Below are 19,597 nucleotides of genomic sequence, written 5' to 3'. Positions count from 1 at the left end.
TTGGACTGTCAGCGTCTATCTTTCTAAGTAAAGACTGTTTATAAGATTGCTTGTCTTGTCTTTTTATCTTTTTCCCCTTTTTTACTCATTGCTTAAATCTTATTTGAGTGGTTAGTATTTACAACAGTACATTTAAAGAATAGCTTCTACTTTCTCTTTTCAGAGAATATTTATTTTTAATAAAATAATTTATTTCTATCTTTTTTCTAAGTATATAGTGAATAGGCAAAAGTCATTGTGAGGATCTATAAAAATACATCAATTTACAGTCACACTACCTTATGAATTTTTTTTTTCTCCTCCAGGGTTATTGCTGGGCTCGGTGCCTGCACCATGAATCCACCGCTCCTGGAGGCCATTTTTCCCCCTTTTTGTTGCCCTAGTTGTTGCAGCCTCGTTGCGGCTATTATTGCCATTGTTGACGTTGCTTTGTTGTTGGATAGAACAGAGAGAAATGGAGAGAGGAGGGGAAGACAGAGAGAGGGGGAGAGAAAGACAGACACCTGCAGACCTGCTTCAGACTCCCCTGCAGGTGGGGAGCCGGAGGCTCGAACCAGGATCGTCACACCGGTCCCTGCGCTTTGCGCCACGTGCGCTTAACCCACTGCGCCACCGCCCGACCCCCTACCTTATGAATTTTTTACCTATTCCTGCAGAGGATAATTGCCTCAGAATTGTAAACGTCTTGATATATGAAAATTGAATGCTTTTTAAAGTATAGAAACATGAAAAGTTTTGTTATTTTGTTAAGTTACAAGATAAAATGTAAATTCATGAAGGGCAACTTAATTGGTAAATTTATTCAACATGTGTACAAGTAAACCTATGTGTCTGGTCCAGGCCACACACAGCATCCCTTTAAAACTGACAAATCACTGTGCACAATAGACACGGTTATAATCCACATCACAGGCAAAGCATGGAAAATAGAGACTACGAGTTCACAAAATAGCTTACTTGGATAGTGTTCTGCTTTTCCAGGTTCAAACCCAGCCCTCACTGCATTGGAGGAAGCTTCAGTACCGGTTTCCTTCTGTGCCTGTCTCTTTCTCGTCCTCTATGTCTCTATCTGTAGCTATATATGAAAGGAAAGAAAAGTCAACCCAGAGCAACAAGGCCTCTCCAATGACAAAAAAACAAACAAACAAATGAATAAGCAACTTGCCTACAGTCACTCATGTTCATGAACTTTTTTTGCTGTTCAAACATTCAAAGTGGTATTTGTAGCTTTCCTCATAAACAAACTAATTGAAATAAAGTTATAAACAAATGTCATGATTTTAAAATAATTTGATTTCAATAAATTTGAGTAGATGTAAATTAAAGTTTATTCTATCAGGTTTATTGGCTAAGATATCTGAATTAAAAAATGTCTTGCTACTTCTCAATGAATTGATTTGGTTGAGAAAGACTTAAATTTTGTACTATTTCTCAATTTAAAAGAGAAAACTTAAATGATTCAAACAGCAGATAACATGGTTCTAAGGTAAAATAAATTTTGATCAATTTGGCAAGTAAATATAAAACTAGTAAAATAAATGTAAAAATATTTTAAAACTATTTTGAAATAGACTGATAGTTCATAATGTAGTTAGTACTTATTTTTAAAGGATTTTATTTTTACATCTTAGCAATAGTTAATGTCTAGGTTGGAAAACTAAATTAACATGGAGTTAAAGTTAAGAGAGAAATTGTTGCTAACAGTTGATTTCATAATGATACCTTATTTTTAATTTTTTCCTTCAAATTTAAAAGTTTCAAATCACATAAAATTTAAGAATGGTAATGTCATTATCTCTAATATATGTTCTGCATTGTCTGAACATTTTGTCATCTCCATTTCTGGCAATATATCAGTCTATTCTCTTTCTTTCTGCTGAGCCAACTCAAAATAAATTATAGGTACTAAATTATACTACGTCCGTCCTTTAAGTTTCTTTTTTTAACCAGAGCACCAATCATTTCTGGGGTTTGGTGGTGCAGGGGTTTGAAGCAGGGTCCTCAGAATCACAAATGGGAAAATCTTTTGCATAAGCACTATGTTATCTTCCCCAGCCCAACTCATTAATTCTTTAACGTGCAATTTCCTGAGAAGAATATTTCGTTGAACAGCATACTGTCATCACACTAAAATATTTAAAACATTATATCATAAAATTATCAGAGTCTGTATGCAGACTTTGTGGATTTTCTTTACTTGTCATAGCTACTTAATGTTACCGTAGTTGAAAATTAACCCTCAAATATTTCTTCAGTTTAAAGGTGGAGCCCAAAACTAAAGGCTTAAAGCAACAACAGCAGCAACATAAGAAACTTCTGGCAGCAATGCTCTCCCAAGACTCCTTTGAATCTGTCCATAGCCCAACACCATCTGTCACAGAAGAAGACATTGATAATGAAGATGATGCAATGGAATTGCTGGGTAATTTTAAAAATTAATCATTTCTCTTTTTACTCCTCTCTGGCATTGTAAAACGTATAGATATTAAGGAATTTTAAAAGTCTCGAGTAGCTTTGTGTTAGGGCAAAGAAAACTTTGAAGTTGCATGTAAGAACTAGGTCTCAATCACCTTAGCATGTGAAGTATATTGATTAGAATGTATCTGGTGCTTTGTGTATGCAGTTCTTTCCCTTCTATTTAATCAAGCTTTATTCTGTGTGCAATTGTGATAAATGCAAGCCTGTCTGCTTTACACACTGACTATAACTGCCCTGACTACATGTCTTGTCGGGAAAATGTATCTAAATGAGCTCTCACCCTCAGATGTGTCCCTCCCTTTTTTTCAAGGATGTTGACTAAATATAGAGTAAAATTTGTAGAAGCATATAGTGAATTAATGGTGTGTGTCTTCTATAAGTGACAGAAAAGTTTGTAGATATTTTAGCGTTTGGAGAGGCTCAATGCCTTCATGGAAACCTTGTTTTTATATCTTTTAGTGAAGCAACTATATGTTTTTGCTTCATCAGATGTATCTTCAGGTTTTTTTTGCTGAAATTCTCCTTAGAGAGCCATTTTTTAAAATTTTATTTTCCCTTTTAGTTGTCCTTTTTTTTTTTTTTCCTTCAGGGTTATTGCTGGGTTCGGTGCCTGCACCATGAATCCACCACTCCTGGAGGCCATTTTTTCCCTCCTTTTGTTGCCCTTGTTGTTGTAGCCTCGTTGTGGTTATTATTATTGCCATTGTTGATGTTGTTCGTTGCTGGACAGGACAGAGAGAAATGGAGAGAGGAGGGGAAGACAGAAAAGGGGAGAGAAAGATAGACACCTGCAGACCTGCTTCACAGCCTGTGAAGCGACTCCCCTGCCGGTGGGGAACCTGGGGGCTCCAACCGGGATCCTTACGCTGGTCCTTGAGCTTTGCGCCACCTGCGCTTAACCCACTGTGCCACTGCCCGACCTCCAGAGAGCCATTTTTTAAATGCAAATTCATTTCAAAGAGAATTATTCACACATAAAAATTTAATTCAGTGACACCAGTTATTCTATTTTAAGTATATAGAAAAAAATAGTTTTTTTTAAAAAAAGATTTATTTATTTATTTATTTATTTATTTATTTATTGGTGAGAGCAAGAGGAGGAGACCCAGAGAGAACTAGAACATTACTCTGGCACATGCAGTGCTGAGGCTTGACAGCAGGACCTCATGTTTGAGAATCCAGAGTTTTACCCTCTGTGCCCTCTCCAGGACCACAAAATTTCAATATTTTATAATGACATGCTAGGAAGGAGATTCATAATGTAATAATATGAAGCTTCAAATAACATTAACATGCAGAACACAGAGTTCCAGAAACATATAGGCATATAGAAAAGTTTTTTTTTCCTTAAACACTTCAATATTTATGGAAGGGGGATTTTACTTAATAAATGTTACAGGTCTTCACACAAGATGTTATGAGTCAGTGAAGACAGGGTCACTAATAATTTATGATGTTAAAGTTGCATTCATTTCACCATTGAGACTGTGGCATGTGTTACCACTTCATGCTGTTTATCTTGTTTTTCTTTTTATGAATAATTAAGTCTGGATGTGTTTAAAGGAATTTTCTTTTTCTGCCTTAAGATAATTTGACATTGTGCCAGGTATGGTGGTGGTACCTTCACTCAGTAGTTATTTACTAAGCAGTTACTATGTGCTAGGCTCTGGTTTTAAAACTTTTTTTATGTGAAAATAAAATAATTATGACTTCTGTTTGCAGTAACTTTTCATCGCAGTCTTCAGAATAGACATGTAAATGAATCACTCCGATAGTGTTTGTTATAACTGCTTATTTTATTAAGCACACAATTGATTAGTACTTAAGAAATGACACCTATACAGAAGTAGGGCTTGGAGATCAGGAAATGTTGGCAAGAGAAGTTAACTCTTTTGCTGAATCCTGAAAGACAAATAGATACAAGTTCAACAATAAGAGTATGGTCATTATCCCTGTAGGTTTGCTGTTATAACAATGGTCTCTTACAATTGTGCTCCTTAATAGTGCCTGTGAGTTATTCTGCTGCTTTGGTCATTATCAGTGCAGGGGGCATGTCTTGAGTGAGTGATTACTGTCAATGGTGATTTGCTCTGACACTGAGTTGTGCCAATATCCTCCTGTCTCTTTTTTACTTTAAATGGCAGGTTATGGTCAGCTGATTTTCACGTGAAACTATACTTTATTGTGCAAAGAATTTTTAAAAGAAATCCAGGCCTTTTGGAAGATAGCCTGATAGTCTCAGGAATATGAAAGTAGAACGGAAGAAACAAGATAGCGTCGGTGAATGTAGTAAATCATTAAGGAGACTCGGTTGTTCTTTTAGTGAGGATACTTCCCTATATCCCTGTTCCTCTCTCATGATGTTTCTAGTTTCCAAAGCTGAAAATTAGAAATTGTGTGTGGACACTTCAGAATGATAATAGTTAATAGCTGGTCATCATTATTAATTTTTTTTATTCAGACATTTTTCCGTGTTGATCTGATAACTTTAAGAATGAAAGATAGTTAAAATTTTGGAATTTCTCCATTTAATTTCACATGTCTTAAGATAAGTAGATGCTGGTACACTAATGCTGGTATCTAGGTTTTAAGAGTCCTCTGCAGTGACCTAGGACATATTATGTGCACTTTTGCCTGTTGTTTTGTTTCATTGAACAAAAGTGACATAGCAGAAAATTCTATCCAAAATATTTTTTCCCAAAAGATTGTCAATTAAGTAAAATATTATTTGAATGTTAAATAAATTCATCACTAGACCTCAGGTACTTCTATCTCCTAATATAATACAGTTATTAAAATGTATTTGTAATATAGATCCATATTTTATTCAAAAATTATTGTATATAATTTTATGAATTTTGTTCTACTTTTAACTAAGGAACTAATTCCATTCTTGCATGGAATAGCTCTATATAGATAATTTTAGTAAAATACGAGTTCAGAATTTCTTGGCTCATGATGTAGATTGAATGAAAATGTGAGATGTGGATATAATGTGAAATGGTCATTATTTGATTTTAAGAATTGAAATCTTCAATTATTATGTCTATCTCTAATAATAGTTTATTGAATTTCATACCCTACACTAACAATTGGTGAAGTATTACTAATCAATTTCGAAATTACATAATGACCTCTCTAGTTCTTTAATAATATATTTCCATAATTCTGTTTACTACTAAAAAATTTTAAGGCAATATACTTGAACCTATGATTATAGAGAACTAATTGTACTGTTAGATAAAATGCAAATGATAAATTATGAGAATTTTTTTGAAATCAAAATTCAGTGTGATTACTGTAAAGTACAACAAATATCTGCTATTTAAAATTTTGTCTAGAATCTGCAACTTTGTACAGGATGTGTTTTCTTTGGTTAATATGTCTTAAGAATTCAACATGTTATTTTATTTATTGTAAGCTATAATTGAAAAAATATATGATGCACGGAAAACACACTTTACATTTTGTGAAATGTTGAATTGGTAAAATTTATAACTTAATTTTGATATAACAGGTGATTACTCCTCAGTAAAACTGGTTCATTTCAAGGGGAAAAGGAAAAACAACTTCTCCACTACAATTTTTTTTTCCTCATCACTAGATATTCACTACTCCAAGGCTGATTTTTTTTTTTTTCAGGCAGAAAGATAGAAAAATAAGTAAGAGACAGAAAGTCACCATAGCCCCAAAGCTTCCTTCAGTATGGTGGGGACTAGTTTTGGGTCATGCACATGACAAAGCAGGTTTTTGGTTTGCTTAACAGTCTTCTGTGAAGCTTATTTACATGTAAAGTCTACTGTCTTCTGCCCTTGCTAGATTTGAATATTGCTCACGAATAAACATTTTTCAACAGGGAGTTCTTCATTTCCTTTGAAAATTTGTTGTTGTTGTTGCAGTTATTGCTTTTGTCCATAATCTGTAGAACATAGAGTTTGAAAATTTAGCTAGTTATAGTCAGTGAAATTTCTTGTTTGATATAATCTAACCTGAAAACAGAAGAATAAAATAATAAGCTAATGTTTACAACAAAAAGAGCATAGAATCTAAGTGCTTTAAGTGATTAAGCTCTTTTGAAGTAGCTCCAGGAGATTAACGTAAAATCTTGCTAAGAATCTTGGATTAATGCAATTACTTATTTGACTGTCTTCCTCTCCAAAATTGTATTTTACTTGAAAAATAAAATATTTAGAACAATTACATATACTATTAAGTTATTTTAGTACAGGGATCCAGCCAGATAGCTAACCTGAGAGGGTGCTGACTTTGTGACCCAGGTTCAAACCCTGGTACACCACAAGGAATTCCTAGGGCACTGGGGAATCTTCAGTGCTATGGTCTCTGTCTGTGTCTCCTTGATTCTCTTTCCTATCTGAAAAAGCTGACCTGATCTGGTTAAGTCCTAGGGGAGAAAAAATATATATTATTCTAGCATAGAATGAGAACTTGGTGTCACTGAGATTATATATATCTCATATTGTCACAGTAAACCTTATTTAAGATAATATTTTACTTTCGTTAGATGTGATTTATAAACCCTCCCCTCTGCTGCCATTAGATTTCTGGTTTTATGTTTGGACTCCTATTTTCATTTTCCTCTGCATTCTTCCCTTTAGCTTGGTTTTAGCAAAATAATAGAGTATTGGCAAATGACACAGGTTTTAATTACAGAAATCACCTGCTAAATAAATGAAAAATCACCATCAAAAGCATACACTATCTTAGTGATTGACTTTCATAGTATTTAATAAGAAATGTTTCCTTTTGGTGGGGCCGGACAGTAGCACAGCAGGTTAAGAGGGGAAGAGAGGGAAGAGGGGAGAGAGGGCCAAGGATACAAATCCCAAGGACCCCTGTAAAGATCCTGGTTCCAGCCTCCGGCTCCCCACCTGCAATGGGGAAGCTTCACAGGCAGTGAAGCAGGTCTGCAGGTGTCTTTCTCTCCCCCTCTCTGTCTTCCCCTCCTCTCTCTATTTCCCTTTGTCCTATTGAGTGATAACAACACAAATGAGAAAAATGGCTTCCAAGAGCAGTGGATTTGTGGTGCAGATTCTGAGCCCCAGCAATAACCTACTCTGGAGGCAAAAAAAAAAAGAAAGAAATATTCCTTTTTCCCATGATTTATTATAGTAGTAAAAACATTCTATGTAGCAGAATAAAATCAGAGTCATAAATTTATTGATGATAGTCTAATATCTCAATTGCCTGTGTGAAAATTTTTGTAAGAGACAACTGTTTCTACTACATTTGTGGCTAGGCTGCTTAATTTGTGTTTCTTTCTTTGAAATAAGATACAAATGGTTTGATGCATGATGATTAATGTGTTTCTTTGTGTTTTGTTTTACTTTCATATTTAGACTTAGCTTCATAAACTTAGACTCATAGCTTCACTGTGTATTTTGCAAAGGTGTGAGCCTTGATTTAATGTGGAGTGTGTGCATTGTGGCCAAAGCTCTGGGCTAAGCGTTTAAAGAATAGGTCCAGTTCTCTTGCTGCCTCCTGCTAGTTTGTCACCTAAGACAACACGTAACTATATATATATATATTTTTTTTTTTTTGGTAACGACTGATTTTCCTATCCCACAGGGATGTTGTGGGGAATAAAAATGGGATATACTTTGAAGTGCTTTACTTTTTTTCTTTTGTCATGCCTAACAAGAATATTTGAAACTAAACACTAGAGTTTATATACAAAACTTGACTTCCAAATAAGTCTATATCCACTAATCCAGAGACATTTTGCTTCATTATTAGCAAAGATATAAAAAAAAGAACTTAATTTAAACCTGGGAAATTGCTTACTAAGAGTAAAAAATAGCTGTTTCCAATAATAAGACTAAAGACTAAAGACTATAAGACAAAGGAGATAAAACTACAAATGTGTTTGCAAACCAAATAGTTGACAATAATCAATAAAGGCATTACACCTTGTTTTTCTTTTTTTTTATTATTTTATTATTTTTTTATTTAAGAAAGGATAAATTAACAAACCATAGGGTAGGAGGGGTACAACTCCACACAATTCCTGCCACCCAATCTCCATATCCCACCCCCTCCCCCGATAGCTTTCCCATTCTCTAGTCCTCTGGGAGCATGGACCCAGGGTCATTGTGGGTTGCAGAAGGTCTGGCTTCTGTAATTGCTTCCCCGCTGAACATGGGTGTTGTCTGGTGGATCCATACTCCCAGTCTGCCTCTCTCTTTCCCTAGTAGGGTGTGTCTCTGGGGAAGCTGAGCTCCAGGACATATTGGTGGGGTCTTCAATACAGGGAAGCCTGGCCAGCATCCTGATGGCATCTGGAACCTGGTGACTGAAAAGAGAGTTAACATACGAAGCCAGACAAATTGTTGAGCAATCATGGACCCAAAGCTTGGAATAGTGGAGAGGAAGAGTTAGGGAGGTACTCACTGCAAACTCTAGTGTACTACACCTTGTTTTTCTAACATAGAAAATTAAACAAGGGCATACTTGTGATTTAGTTGAGACTGAGCAAAGGCTTCTACTATCCTTAATTCTCTTTTATATAAATAGATAAATTTTCAGAGGGAAAGGAAAAAAAGGAAAATGTTTTATGCATACACACAAATCTCCAATAACAAAGGTTGAATTGGGATCAGGGATAGGAAAAGAAGGAAGTGCAAAATATATAAAACCATACATTTCTACAATATGCTCAAGTATTCATGTGTAAATAAACCCATAAAAATGTTTAAAAGATCTTCAAGTTTTAAAAACTGTTGCAATTACATTGATGGTTATGAAAGATTTGAAACATCTTAGTTTTTAGAAGATTCAACTTTATTTTTTGGTAAACAAATCACAATCAAATTGAAAATTGATGCAATATATATTACTAGGCTTTTGTTGTTTTTTTAAATAAACTTGCCTATCATTACTCAGATGGTGATGTTTTGTATAATTTACAGTGGTTTCTATATTTGTGACAATGACTTTTTATATAATTTGCTTGAATTTTGAATTAGCCGTGTTATAAAAGAACCGTTTGAAACCAAAGATCATTACCATAATTTTTTTCTAGGTTGAGAATGTACAAATAAGTGTAATTTATTTATCAATTACTTACATTTAATGAATTATTTACAAGTAATGAATATTAAAGATGAATGAATTGTTTAAAACCTCTATAGCTATAGTAATCTGCTCAGATTTCTACTTATAATAATGCTGACAACTTATTTGACCTTGTCAGATAAAAATCCTTAAAATTATTGAAACTTAAAATATATGCAGATAAATTGTGTTTTTATAATATATTAACCTGAATTTCTGACATTATTGAAACAAAATATGGAAGAGTGTTCACAAAATTTGTTATTTTAAATATCTGAAAACTGAAGTTTTAGTCAATAATTTTTTATTAAAGATTTTATTTAGGGACAAGGTGGTGGTGCATCTGGTTAAACCACTCACATTACAGTCCACAGTTCAAGCCCCTAGTCACCACCTGCAGGGGGAAAGCTTCACAGATGGTAAAGCAGGGCTGCAGGTATCTCTCTGTCTCCCTCTCGATCTCCCTAACCCCTTTCAATTTCTCTGTCTCCATACCATAATAAGTGAATAAATAAAAACATTTTTTAAAAAATATTTTACTTATTTATTAATGAGAAAGATAGGAGAGAACGAACCAGACATCACTCTGGTACATGTGCTGCCAGGAATTGAAGTCAGAACCTTGTGCTCAAGGGTCTAATGCCTTATCCACTGTGCCACCGTCGGACCACACTAGTCAATATTTTGTAAAGGTATTTTATGACCACACTAGTCAATATTTTGTAAAGGTATTTTATAAACACTATTTTTTTTCAAAAATATGAAAGATTTGAATTTCTTTGGGAATGAACTCATTTTTATTTTTAATTGACTCATAACAGTTTCAGAGAGGAAATAACCTTAAAAAGTAATGAATTAATTTTTATGGAAAATTGTTCTAAATCGCTGAAATTTAAGAGCACTAAAGAAAAGAATAGGAAAGCATATAGCAGTGTTCTAGTGACAGTACACTGAATCTAGCAATGGTATATTTTCAATGTTTAGGCTTCTTTCTGAAAAGGATGTAACAAACATGTAAAACCATAATATATCAATAAGAGAAGTTTAAATGTTTAGTCTTTTTTTTACTGATAATGTCTCACCTACATATGCTCCACCTTCTTAGAAACTATTTCATTCAAGTATCATTCATTTACTAATTTGAAGTTTGCCTCCTCCTCCTCCTTTTTTTTTTTTCCAGAGTACTGCTCTAACTTTTGGTGGCACCAGAAGTTTTTATAGGACCTTGCAGCTTTAGTTTGCATAACAACAATTATGCTATCTCAGAGGCCTGTATTCTTTCTATTTTTTTTTTGAGATTATATGCAATTTTCTCATAAGATCATGTTACATGAACTTTAATTTTCTCCAGCAAGTTGCAAAGAAAACTTGTCTTTGTCTTTCATTTAAAGAGAGTACCCTTTTATAAGAATACCTTATCATGTGCAAGGAGATCTTGCAGGGGGTAAGGGGATCATGAATGATGAATCAGTGCTGCAGATGTCTCTCTTCTCTCTCTATCTCTCTCTTCTCTCTCTCTCTCACCTCTCTCTCTCTCTCCCTGTCTCACTGATCATCTCTGGTTTATGGTGGCATAGGGGAATGAGCCTGGGACTGGATCCTAAGGCATGAAGGTCTCTTTGCATAACATTTATGCTATCTACCCCCACTTTTATTTCTCTCTCTTATTACCCCCTCCCCTGTCATTTTATCTCTATTCTGTCAGAGAAAGGAGAAAGAAAAAAATTAAAATTTAAAAAGGGAAAAATATCTGCCAAGAACAATGAATTTGTTGTGCAGACACTGAGCCCCAGCAATCACAAAATCAAAAATAACAAAAATCAAAACAACATTGTGATGTTCAGTTTTCTTCTAGCAATTTAAAGGAAGAAATTATTTTCAGTCAAGTATTAAAACATAAAAAAAGAAAATCAAAAAATAAAGACATACATCTTATTTTCCTATATTTATTTTTTGTTGTCAGGTCATGGACACTGCAGGACCCCTCTGTACCATGGAGATGCCTGGATTGTAGAAACAGATTTTCATTAAAATAATGTTTGCTTATTTATTTTAAAGTATTTATCTTTATGAGAAATCAGAGCACTGTTCATCCCTGGCATGTGACAGTGCTGAGAATTGAACCTGTTGCCTCCGTAGCTGCAAACATACCAAGTCCTGTGTTCTAACACTGGAATATCTCCCCAGGCCCAATAGTAACTGTTTTTATTATTAGAGATATTCAATTTCAAGAATGTATAATTGCAGAGATAAAAATAAATGTTATTCAGAAATAATTACTATTTATTTTAGTTATGTTCTATATCTAGAAATTGATAAAGTTATATACATATAATAGTTTATATTCAATATTTTGTACACTGTCAAGTACATTTTGTACTTAGCAATCATAAAAAAACTCACTCAGTAAGCAATATTATTATTGTTACTTCATAGAAAAGGACACAAATCTTTGCAAAACCAAGTGAATTCTGCAGGAGAGATAGTATAATGGTTGTGCATAAAGATTTTCATGCCTGAGACTCCAGAGTCCCTGGCTCAGTCTCCTCACCTGTACCATCATAAGCCAGAACTCAGCAGTGCTCTACTAAACATAAATAAATGAATAAGTAAAATGAAAAATAAACAAAAATGCATGTTTTACAGTTGGTAAATAAAAGTTTGAATACTGAGATTCAGAATTAAACATTATGTAATTAGATGCAGTAATATGTACATTTATATTACTATATATAATATATATATATATATATATATATATATGCTTGCTGTTTTCATTTAATAAGCAAAGTTTAAAAATTTAAGAACATAGACTTATTTCCAGGCATGGTAAGATAACTTTTGTCCCCCCCCCCATCCACATTAAACAGTTGTGAACTAAAGAAAGTACATGAGGCCTGTTTTCAGATAGACTTTGGGCTTAAAAGTGTGGTGCTTTAGAGAAGCAAAACTAGTGTGGTGAGATATGTGCTTCACCCGGCTTTGTTGGAGGTGACATTTTCCTGGACAGCTTGTTCTGGAGGCAGAGCTCTGGAGACAGTGGAGGCAGAGTTGGGATTGTGGAGGTAGCTGGAGTCTATGGACATCATACCAAGGGGAATAAGCAGAGAAAAAGGAGTAGGTAGAATCCCATGGGTGTGTTCCCTTTGATCCGTTTCTGAGAAATGAATTCCTCTTGACAAAATAGGACTGTCTGTTACCTGAGAAAATAATGACTGTGTCTGAGAACTGAATAGACATGAGAACAGATATCAATGATCAAAAATTTGTCCCCTTCAGAAAGAATAAATCATCCTGAGTTCTTTAAGTATTTAAGATAATTTTTGGCAAATTCAAGTATTGTCAGTAATAACTATATCCTTCCTAATTAAGAGCAAAATCAACAGGAGAAGGAAAAAAACTGAAATATATTCAGCTTAACAAGGCAAAAACCATGCCCACAAGGTGAAATATCTGCCAGTGATTTAATTCCTAACATAAAATTCATATCCTTTAGAGGAGACAACATAAGTCAAATTTCCTACAAAGAATCAACCAAATAATACCACCATATAATAAATTTTTTCTTTATAAAGACAATTAAGAAAACGTGACTGGATGTCAGGATTAAAGAGCAACATAATTTTGAATGTTTCTGAATGCAGTTTAACATAGAGGAAATTGATGAGCTGATTCTTGAACTTATGTGGTAACAGTGACTATGTGGCCAAAATATGGGAAAAGAAGAATATATATTAGTGGAATTATAATATCTGATTTCAAGACTTACCATGAAGTTATAGGAATTATGATAATATGGTATTAACATAAAAATAGGCAGACCGAAGGTATTAAAGCAAAAAAAAAAATGTGTTCAATTAGTTTTCAACAAAACCACCAAAGAAATCTGATACAGAATGAAAAACATTTTCATTCCTTAGTGCTGCAACAATTTATATATATATATATATATATATATATATATATATATATATATGTACTTTGTACTTCATAGTATAGCAAATTTATTTTGAATTGAACTATGGACTCAAAAGCAGAATATAAAACTTGTGTAGAATATATGTATTCACAAAACTTAGGCTTACAAAGATTACTTTAAAAATAATTTTATTTAATGTTTACTGTACAGTTGATGAAACATGCTTAGAATTTCTCAACTCCTGATAGGTGTATTCAAAACAGCCTCAGCTTAGGTCCATTCCCACCATTGTGCACTGCAGCCAAACAGAAGAATTACTAAGGATAAAATGTAGATCTGAAAGGCTGAAACTAATTATAATTAATAACTATAACCTAATAAAAGATACTTATATGAAACATATACAGTTTCTCCAAATTAAGATGATTAGCCTAATAAAAATAGGTAAAACATTTCAATATATAAATAACATTAGGAGATATACAAATGCTGAATATGCACATGAAGAGGTGATCAACATCTCTAGACATTGGGGGAAGACAAATTAAAACACTGAGGTACTAATATCACACTGAACTAGAGTTGGTTAAAAATAAAAAAAAGAGATTCAAAACCAAAAGTTGCAAAGAATATGAAATGGATGATATTCTTAAACATGGAAATAAAAATTTTCATAATCACTTGAAAAATTTACATTTTCACATAAGATTCAATTTGTGCCTAATGGCCTAGCAATTTCTCAGATGTTTTTCCAAGGGAACTAAATTTGTATCAATATTTACATCTATTCATAGATGAAAAGTTTTATTAAAATAACCCAGGTGGAAGACAATCAAATACCTCTCTAAGGGAATTTACAAGTACTTTGCGGTAAAGTCACAGGGTGAAGTGTTATTGTATTGCTGAATGTCAGTACTGTTCAATATCATTTAGTCATGATACATGTAACAATGTGGATGCCTCTCTGACCTGAAGTTTCCTCACTAAATCCTTGTGCTATTGTCACATATATAACTATTATGTGAATGTATTTATTGAAAAGGCTTTGGGGAAAAAATTAAGGTTGAATGAAATCTTTAAGGTGAGTTCTTAATCCCGCAGTTCTGCTGAACTTTTCTGTCCATGCACACATAGAGAAATGGCCATGCGAGGCCACAGTGAAAATGCGGAGAGAACTTTCTCTGTACATCAGCCCTGCTTGCATCTTGATCTTGAACCAACCTCAGCCTGCCAAACTGTGAGAAAACAGAGTTCTGTTGTTTAAATCAACTAGTCTAAACTATTTTGTTACCATTGCTTCAGCCAACTATGACACTCATTAGAATTTTTTTAAACAAAAGTAACCAGACACAGATGATTGCATACTATACTAATTTAATCATAAGAAATTTAAGAACAGGCAAAACTAATCCATGGTGATAGAAATCAGAATATAGAGAAATGGTGAAGGACCAGCATATGAAAACTTTCTGGGGTAACATTTTATATCTGCATTCATTGCATGAGTGTGCACATTTATCAAAACACATGACATTGTACACTTAGTATGTGTATTTAACTTTTATTTTTAATTTAAAAATAAAATAGCAATTTCCACATATAAAAATCATAGTTACAAAAGATGCATCGAAAGAATACTCAAGGACTCAAAATTGAGCTTGACATTTGTTATTGTTTCTGAAATGATATGATTAAATTTCTAGTAAAGGCACATGGAGCACAGAAAGTAATTCAAGATAATCATATGGGTACTTGTTATGGAAATATCTCATAACCATGACCTCTGATAAGTTTTCCAGAACTCTGTACATATTGTAAGCATGATGTTTGAGTAATCCTGAGTAAAAACAAAAGTTGTCATTTTAATTTCATAGTTACACTTCAAAAAGTAGAATTTGATCTTTGATGAAAGTGTTCTATTGAATTACCCTTCCAATGTGGTCACATTATCATTTTCGACATACTGCTATTTCCTTTCTTACCAATTAGCCTTATAAGAACTAAAGATGTAGAAATTTGAGATGAAAATGGACTTACTGTCAACTAAAAAATATATAGTAACACAATATGAATATTTTTAAAAGCATTTATTTGACATAACATATGTGGAAGGAAGTTCAATCATTGAGGACATGCAGTTTAACAATTTAATGGTTTTTATTTTGACTGTTCAACAATCCAAGTTTAGAATGTTGTCATCAGTTAAAATAAATCAATTAGTAGTCATTCTTTGATTATCCTACTTTATTCCATATGAATGTTCTATTTCTAGTCAATCATTCATGCATTGTCTGTCTAAAGATTTGTCTGTTCTGAACATGACCTATAAATGAAATCATACATATTACTTTGTTTGAAATACTTCTTTTACTTAGCACTGTATTTTGAAATCATAGCTAACTAATGGCACCTAGGCTATCTGTCTATCATTAATAGAAGTTCACAACTTTAAATGTGCTGGGGAAAGATGATTTTATTTAACATTATTATTATTTACCAGAGTATTGCTCAGTTTTGGCTTATGGTCATGGTGGTGGTGGAGGTGTGAGTATGTGTTTTATTGTGTGGGGGGAGGGAGGATCTGGGACCTAGGAGCCTCAGATTAGAGAGTCTGTTTGCAAAACCATTATGTTATCTTCCCTACCCACCAGGAAAGATGATTTATTCAAAAAAAAAATTCAGAGAGGAAGAAATGTCTTGTTTCCTTGAGAAAAAGAGAGAGAACAACAACAACAAAAAACACCTTGCCTTCAGTCACTCCCTGCCCCTACTACCAAAGATTTTTAGGTTTTATCTGCTACTTGCCATCAGGAAAGTTTTTTCCAAGCCACTATGCATACTACTCTCTACTGTTTTCCTAGTATGGAGGTGGGTTTGAAGGCTTCTCAGTCTGGGGAGAGGCCAAGGAGAGCCAGGATTTCTTGTATTCTTTCTTGCTCACTTACATTTTTAGAATATATCAATTTGTGGTATGGATTAGTAATTTACTCCTTTTGAAAAATAGAATTTGGTCTTTAGAGCATCTTTAGATTCACAACAAAATTGAGCTGAAGGCGCGGTGATTGTCTTCCTTCTTACCTGCACACACACAGTCTCCCCTACTATCAGTTACACCTCAGAGTTTTATCTTTGTCACAATAAATGGACATTGATAAATTATCACACAAAGTCCACACTTTACACTGGAATTTATTTCTCTATATTCTGCTGGTTATGAAAAATGTATTAGTAGCATGTATCCAACATTATTTTATAATTCAGCATGTCACTCACCCACCTCTAATATCTGTCTTTTGTCTATTCATCCCGCTCTCACCTATAGCTCCTGGAAACCAGACCATTTTACTTAGTCTCCATAGATTTTGATAGAATTAAATGATGAAGTTTTGATAACTAATAGCGCCTGTGCACCAGGAAAAGCCAAGTCAATCGATAGCAGAAGGTTATAGAAAAGGTTACAAGTTTGTTAGAACAGACAAGACATAATCACCAAGAGAAACAACCAATAAAGTGTCATCTGTCAACTGAGTGCTAGGGAGGGTCTTTCAGGGTTGTTCAAGTAAACCTATTCTTCCCGTCTTCTGTCTTTAAATGTATCAAACCCTTCATTGTCCAAAACCTGGGGTGAATAAGAGGAAAGGTCTCTGTCAATGTTCTTTATCACAGTGAACTTCAATTCTCATGGTTTTTATGATGTAACTATTTACCTGTATGGAGGAGATTTTGCTTACAAACCTTCATATACTCTCTTGCTGGCATGGGCAAGGTGTTGATCACTTAACTTTGTGACTGTGTTTTTTGCTAGTTAGGCCATCAGACTGGCAAAAGCCACATTTATGAATTCATGCCACAATTTTGTTTTTTCTAAAATGCCATACAGTTGGAATGTTAACAGTGCTCAGGCTTTTTAAATTAGCTTCTTTTATTTAGTAATATGCATTTAAATTTCTTCCATGTCTTTTTATAGCTTGATAGCTCACATATTTTTTAACATTGAGTAATAATGATATTCCAATATCTGGATGTAGTATGATATATTCGTTCAACTACCAAGGACATCTAATTGCTTCCAAGTTTTGGAAATTTTGAGTGAACATCTTTGTGCTGCTTTTTGTGAGAGTATGTTTTCAACTCCTTTGGGTAAGTAACTATTAAGCAGAATTGTTGTGTAGTATATTTAGTATTTTAAGAAACTGTCCAAGTGTCCTTGTAAGAGACTGCTTCATTTTGCACTTGCTTTAGAAATGAATGAGAAGTTATGTTTTTTTCCCCCATCTTCATCAGTATTTGGTGTTGTCAGTGTTGTGGATTGTGGCTATTCTGTTGATGATAGGTATATAGTGGTATCTTGTTTTAATTTTCATTTTCTTTATGACATATGAAGTGATGACTTTTTCTTGTGTTACTTGCCATATGTATATCATATTTGATAAGATGTCTATTGAGATCATTTAAGTTCATACTTTTATTGAGTTTTAAGAATTCATTGTGCATTTTATATAAAAGTTCTTTGCTTTGTATATGTTTTTCAATATTTGCTCCAAGTCTCAGACTTACTTTTTCACTGTCTTGATATTGTCCTTCATAAATCAGAGGTTTTTTAAGATTAATGAAATACAGCTTATGGGGTCTGGTTGAATGCACATGTTACATACAATGCACAAGGACCCGGGTTCAAGCCCCCAGTCCCCACCAGTGGGGGAAAGCTTTGCGAGCAGTGAAGCAGTGCTGTAAGTGTCTCTCCTTCTCCCTCTCTATCTCCCCATCCCCTTTAAATTTCTGACTGTCTCTTCCCAACAAATAAAGATAATTAAAAAAAATAAATGAAATATAGCTTATGAATTATTTTTCTGTGGATTTTGCTTTTGCTGTTGTGTCTAAAAAAATCATTGTGAACCAGAATCATCTAAATTCTCTTATGTTATCTTCTATGAAACTTTTAATTAGGATAATGAAAGCACAAATGTTGAAAGATGTGTGGGTAAATCAGTGGAATGTTGATGAAGTTAGACTCTTTTATGTACTTCCAAGGCCACACCTACACTTACTACAACTTCTTGGTGTGTTACTCTGTCGGGCTAGCTTCGCAGGTGGGCAGGAGAGAGTGGTATGCAGTTCAGTCTTTATTCATGTGGAATGCAGCACTATCTAAGCTATCTCTAATCACAATCTTGTCCTTATATATCCTGAGGCAGAAGAGTCAGGTCTAAAGAGGATGTACGTAGGATAAAGGGTGGGGAGAAGGAAAAAGCATGCAAAACAGTGAGGATTAAAACAATGCCCTGGAGGGCATTGTTAACAGTGGTTATATAAATAGAATACAGTGTTAAGCAGGGGGGATTAAACCAATGAAACAGAAGGGGTCTTAGACGCAGAATTTAGAAGCATACCAACATTATTTGATTTGAATTCCTAAGATTTTACTGAACATGTATCTGAGTTCATGAAAAAAAACAGTGCTCTTTATTTTGATGCTTTGTATATTCCTGGTCTTTAGAGATAAGGTTATTGCTCACCTTTAGGTATGAAAAGAGCTGTTCCCTCTGTGTTTACCTTCTGAAAGTGATTGTTGATAATCGGTATAATTTCTTCCTTAAATCTTTGGTTGAATCCACAGATGAATGTATCAAGCCAGGACACTTCTTATTTTGGCAGATTGTCAATTGCAAATGCAATTTCTTTATACGTATAGGTACATTTATATTTTATGTGTTTTTTTTCTTATGTGAGTGTTGACAATTTGTGAATTACAAGAAATTGGATCATTCATCTAGATTATTAAATTTGTGAGCAAAGAGTTGACCATAGTCTTGCTGCTTCTGCTTATGCCCCTCCTCAACCTCCTCCTCCTTCTTCTCCATATCCTCTTATCTTCTTATTCCTCCTCTGCTGGGCTAGTAGCCGGAGAGAGAAGAGACTAGGAACTCGTGGAGGTGTCGTAATACAATTCTTTATTGATGCGGACGCCCCAGAGTCGGGCAGGTGTGAGCACAGCGGGTTTAGGCCACGTGGAGCTAGCCAAATGGCCGCCTCCCACTATGCACACCAGCCGTTCTCCAGGTCGGGATGCGGAAGGGAAAGAGAGAGAGAGTGGAAACACTTTTATAAGAAAATTCCAGAAGTGGCAAG

The 19,597-nt window shown here is 34.1% G+C and overlaps 1 protein-coding gene across 2 annotated transcripts in view; it reads left to right on the top strand.

The window, feature by feature from the left end:
- C1H8orf34 (chromosome 1 C8orf34 homolog) overlaps window positions 1–19,597 on the top strand; it is a 292,718-nt gene that overhangs the window by 141,463 nt on the left and 131,658 nt on the right. Inside the window, exons 7-8 of one of the 2 annotated variants that reach the window (XM_060200540.1) lie at window positions 2,256–2,422; window positions 14,603–15,780. In XM_060200540.1, coding sequence (XP_060056523.1) covers window positions 2,256–2,422; window positions 14,603–14,709 — 274 coding nt within the window. In that variant the 3' untranslated portion in view covers window positions 14,710–15,780. Of the gene's footprint in view, window positions 1–2,255; window positions 2,423–14,602; window positions 15,781–19,597 lie in introns of those variants that run through there. The other variant, XM_007527156.3, reaches the window with a different exon arrangement.

This window comes from Erinaceus europaeus, chromosome 1 (genome assembly GCF_950295315.1).
Source record: "Erinaceus europaeus chromosome 1, mEriEur2.1, whole genome shotgun sequence".
Taxonomy (NCBI): domain Eukaryota; kingdom Metazoa; phylum Chordata; class Mammalia; order Eulipotyphla; family Erinaceidae; genus Erinaceus; species Erinaceus europaeus.
Note: the sequence above shows the minus strand (reverse complement) of the source record. Positions and strands in the feature narration are given on the sequence as shown.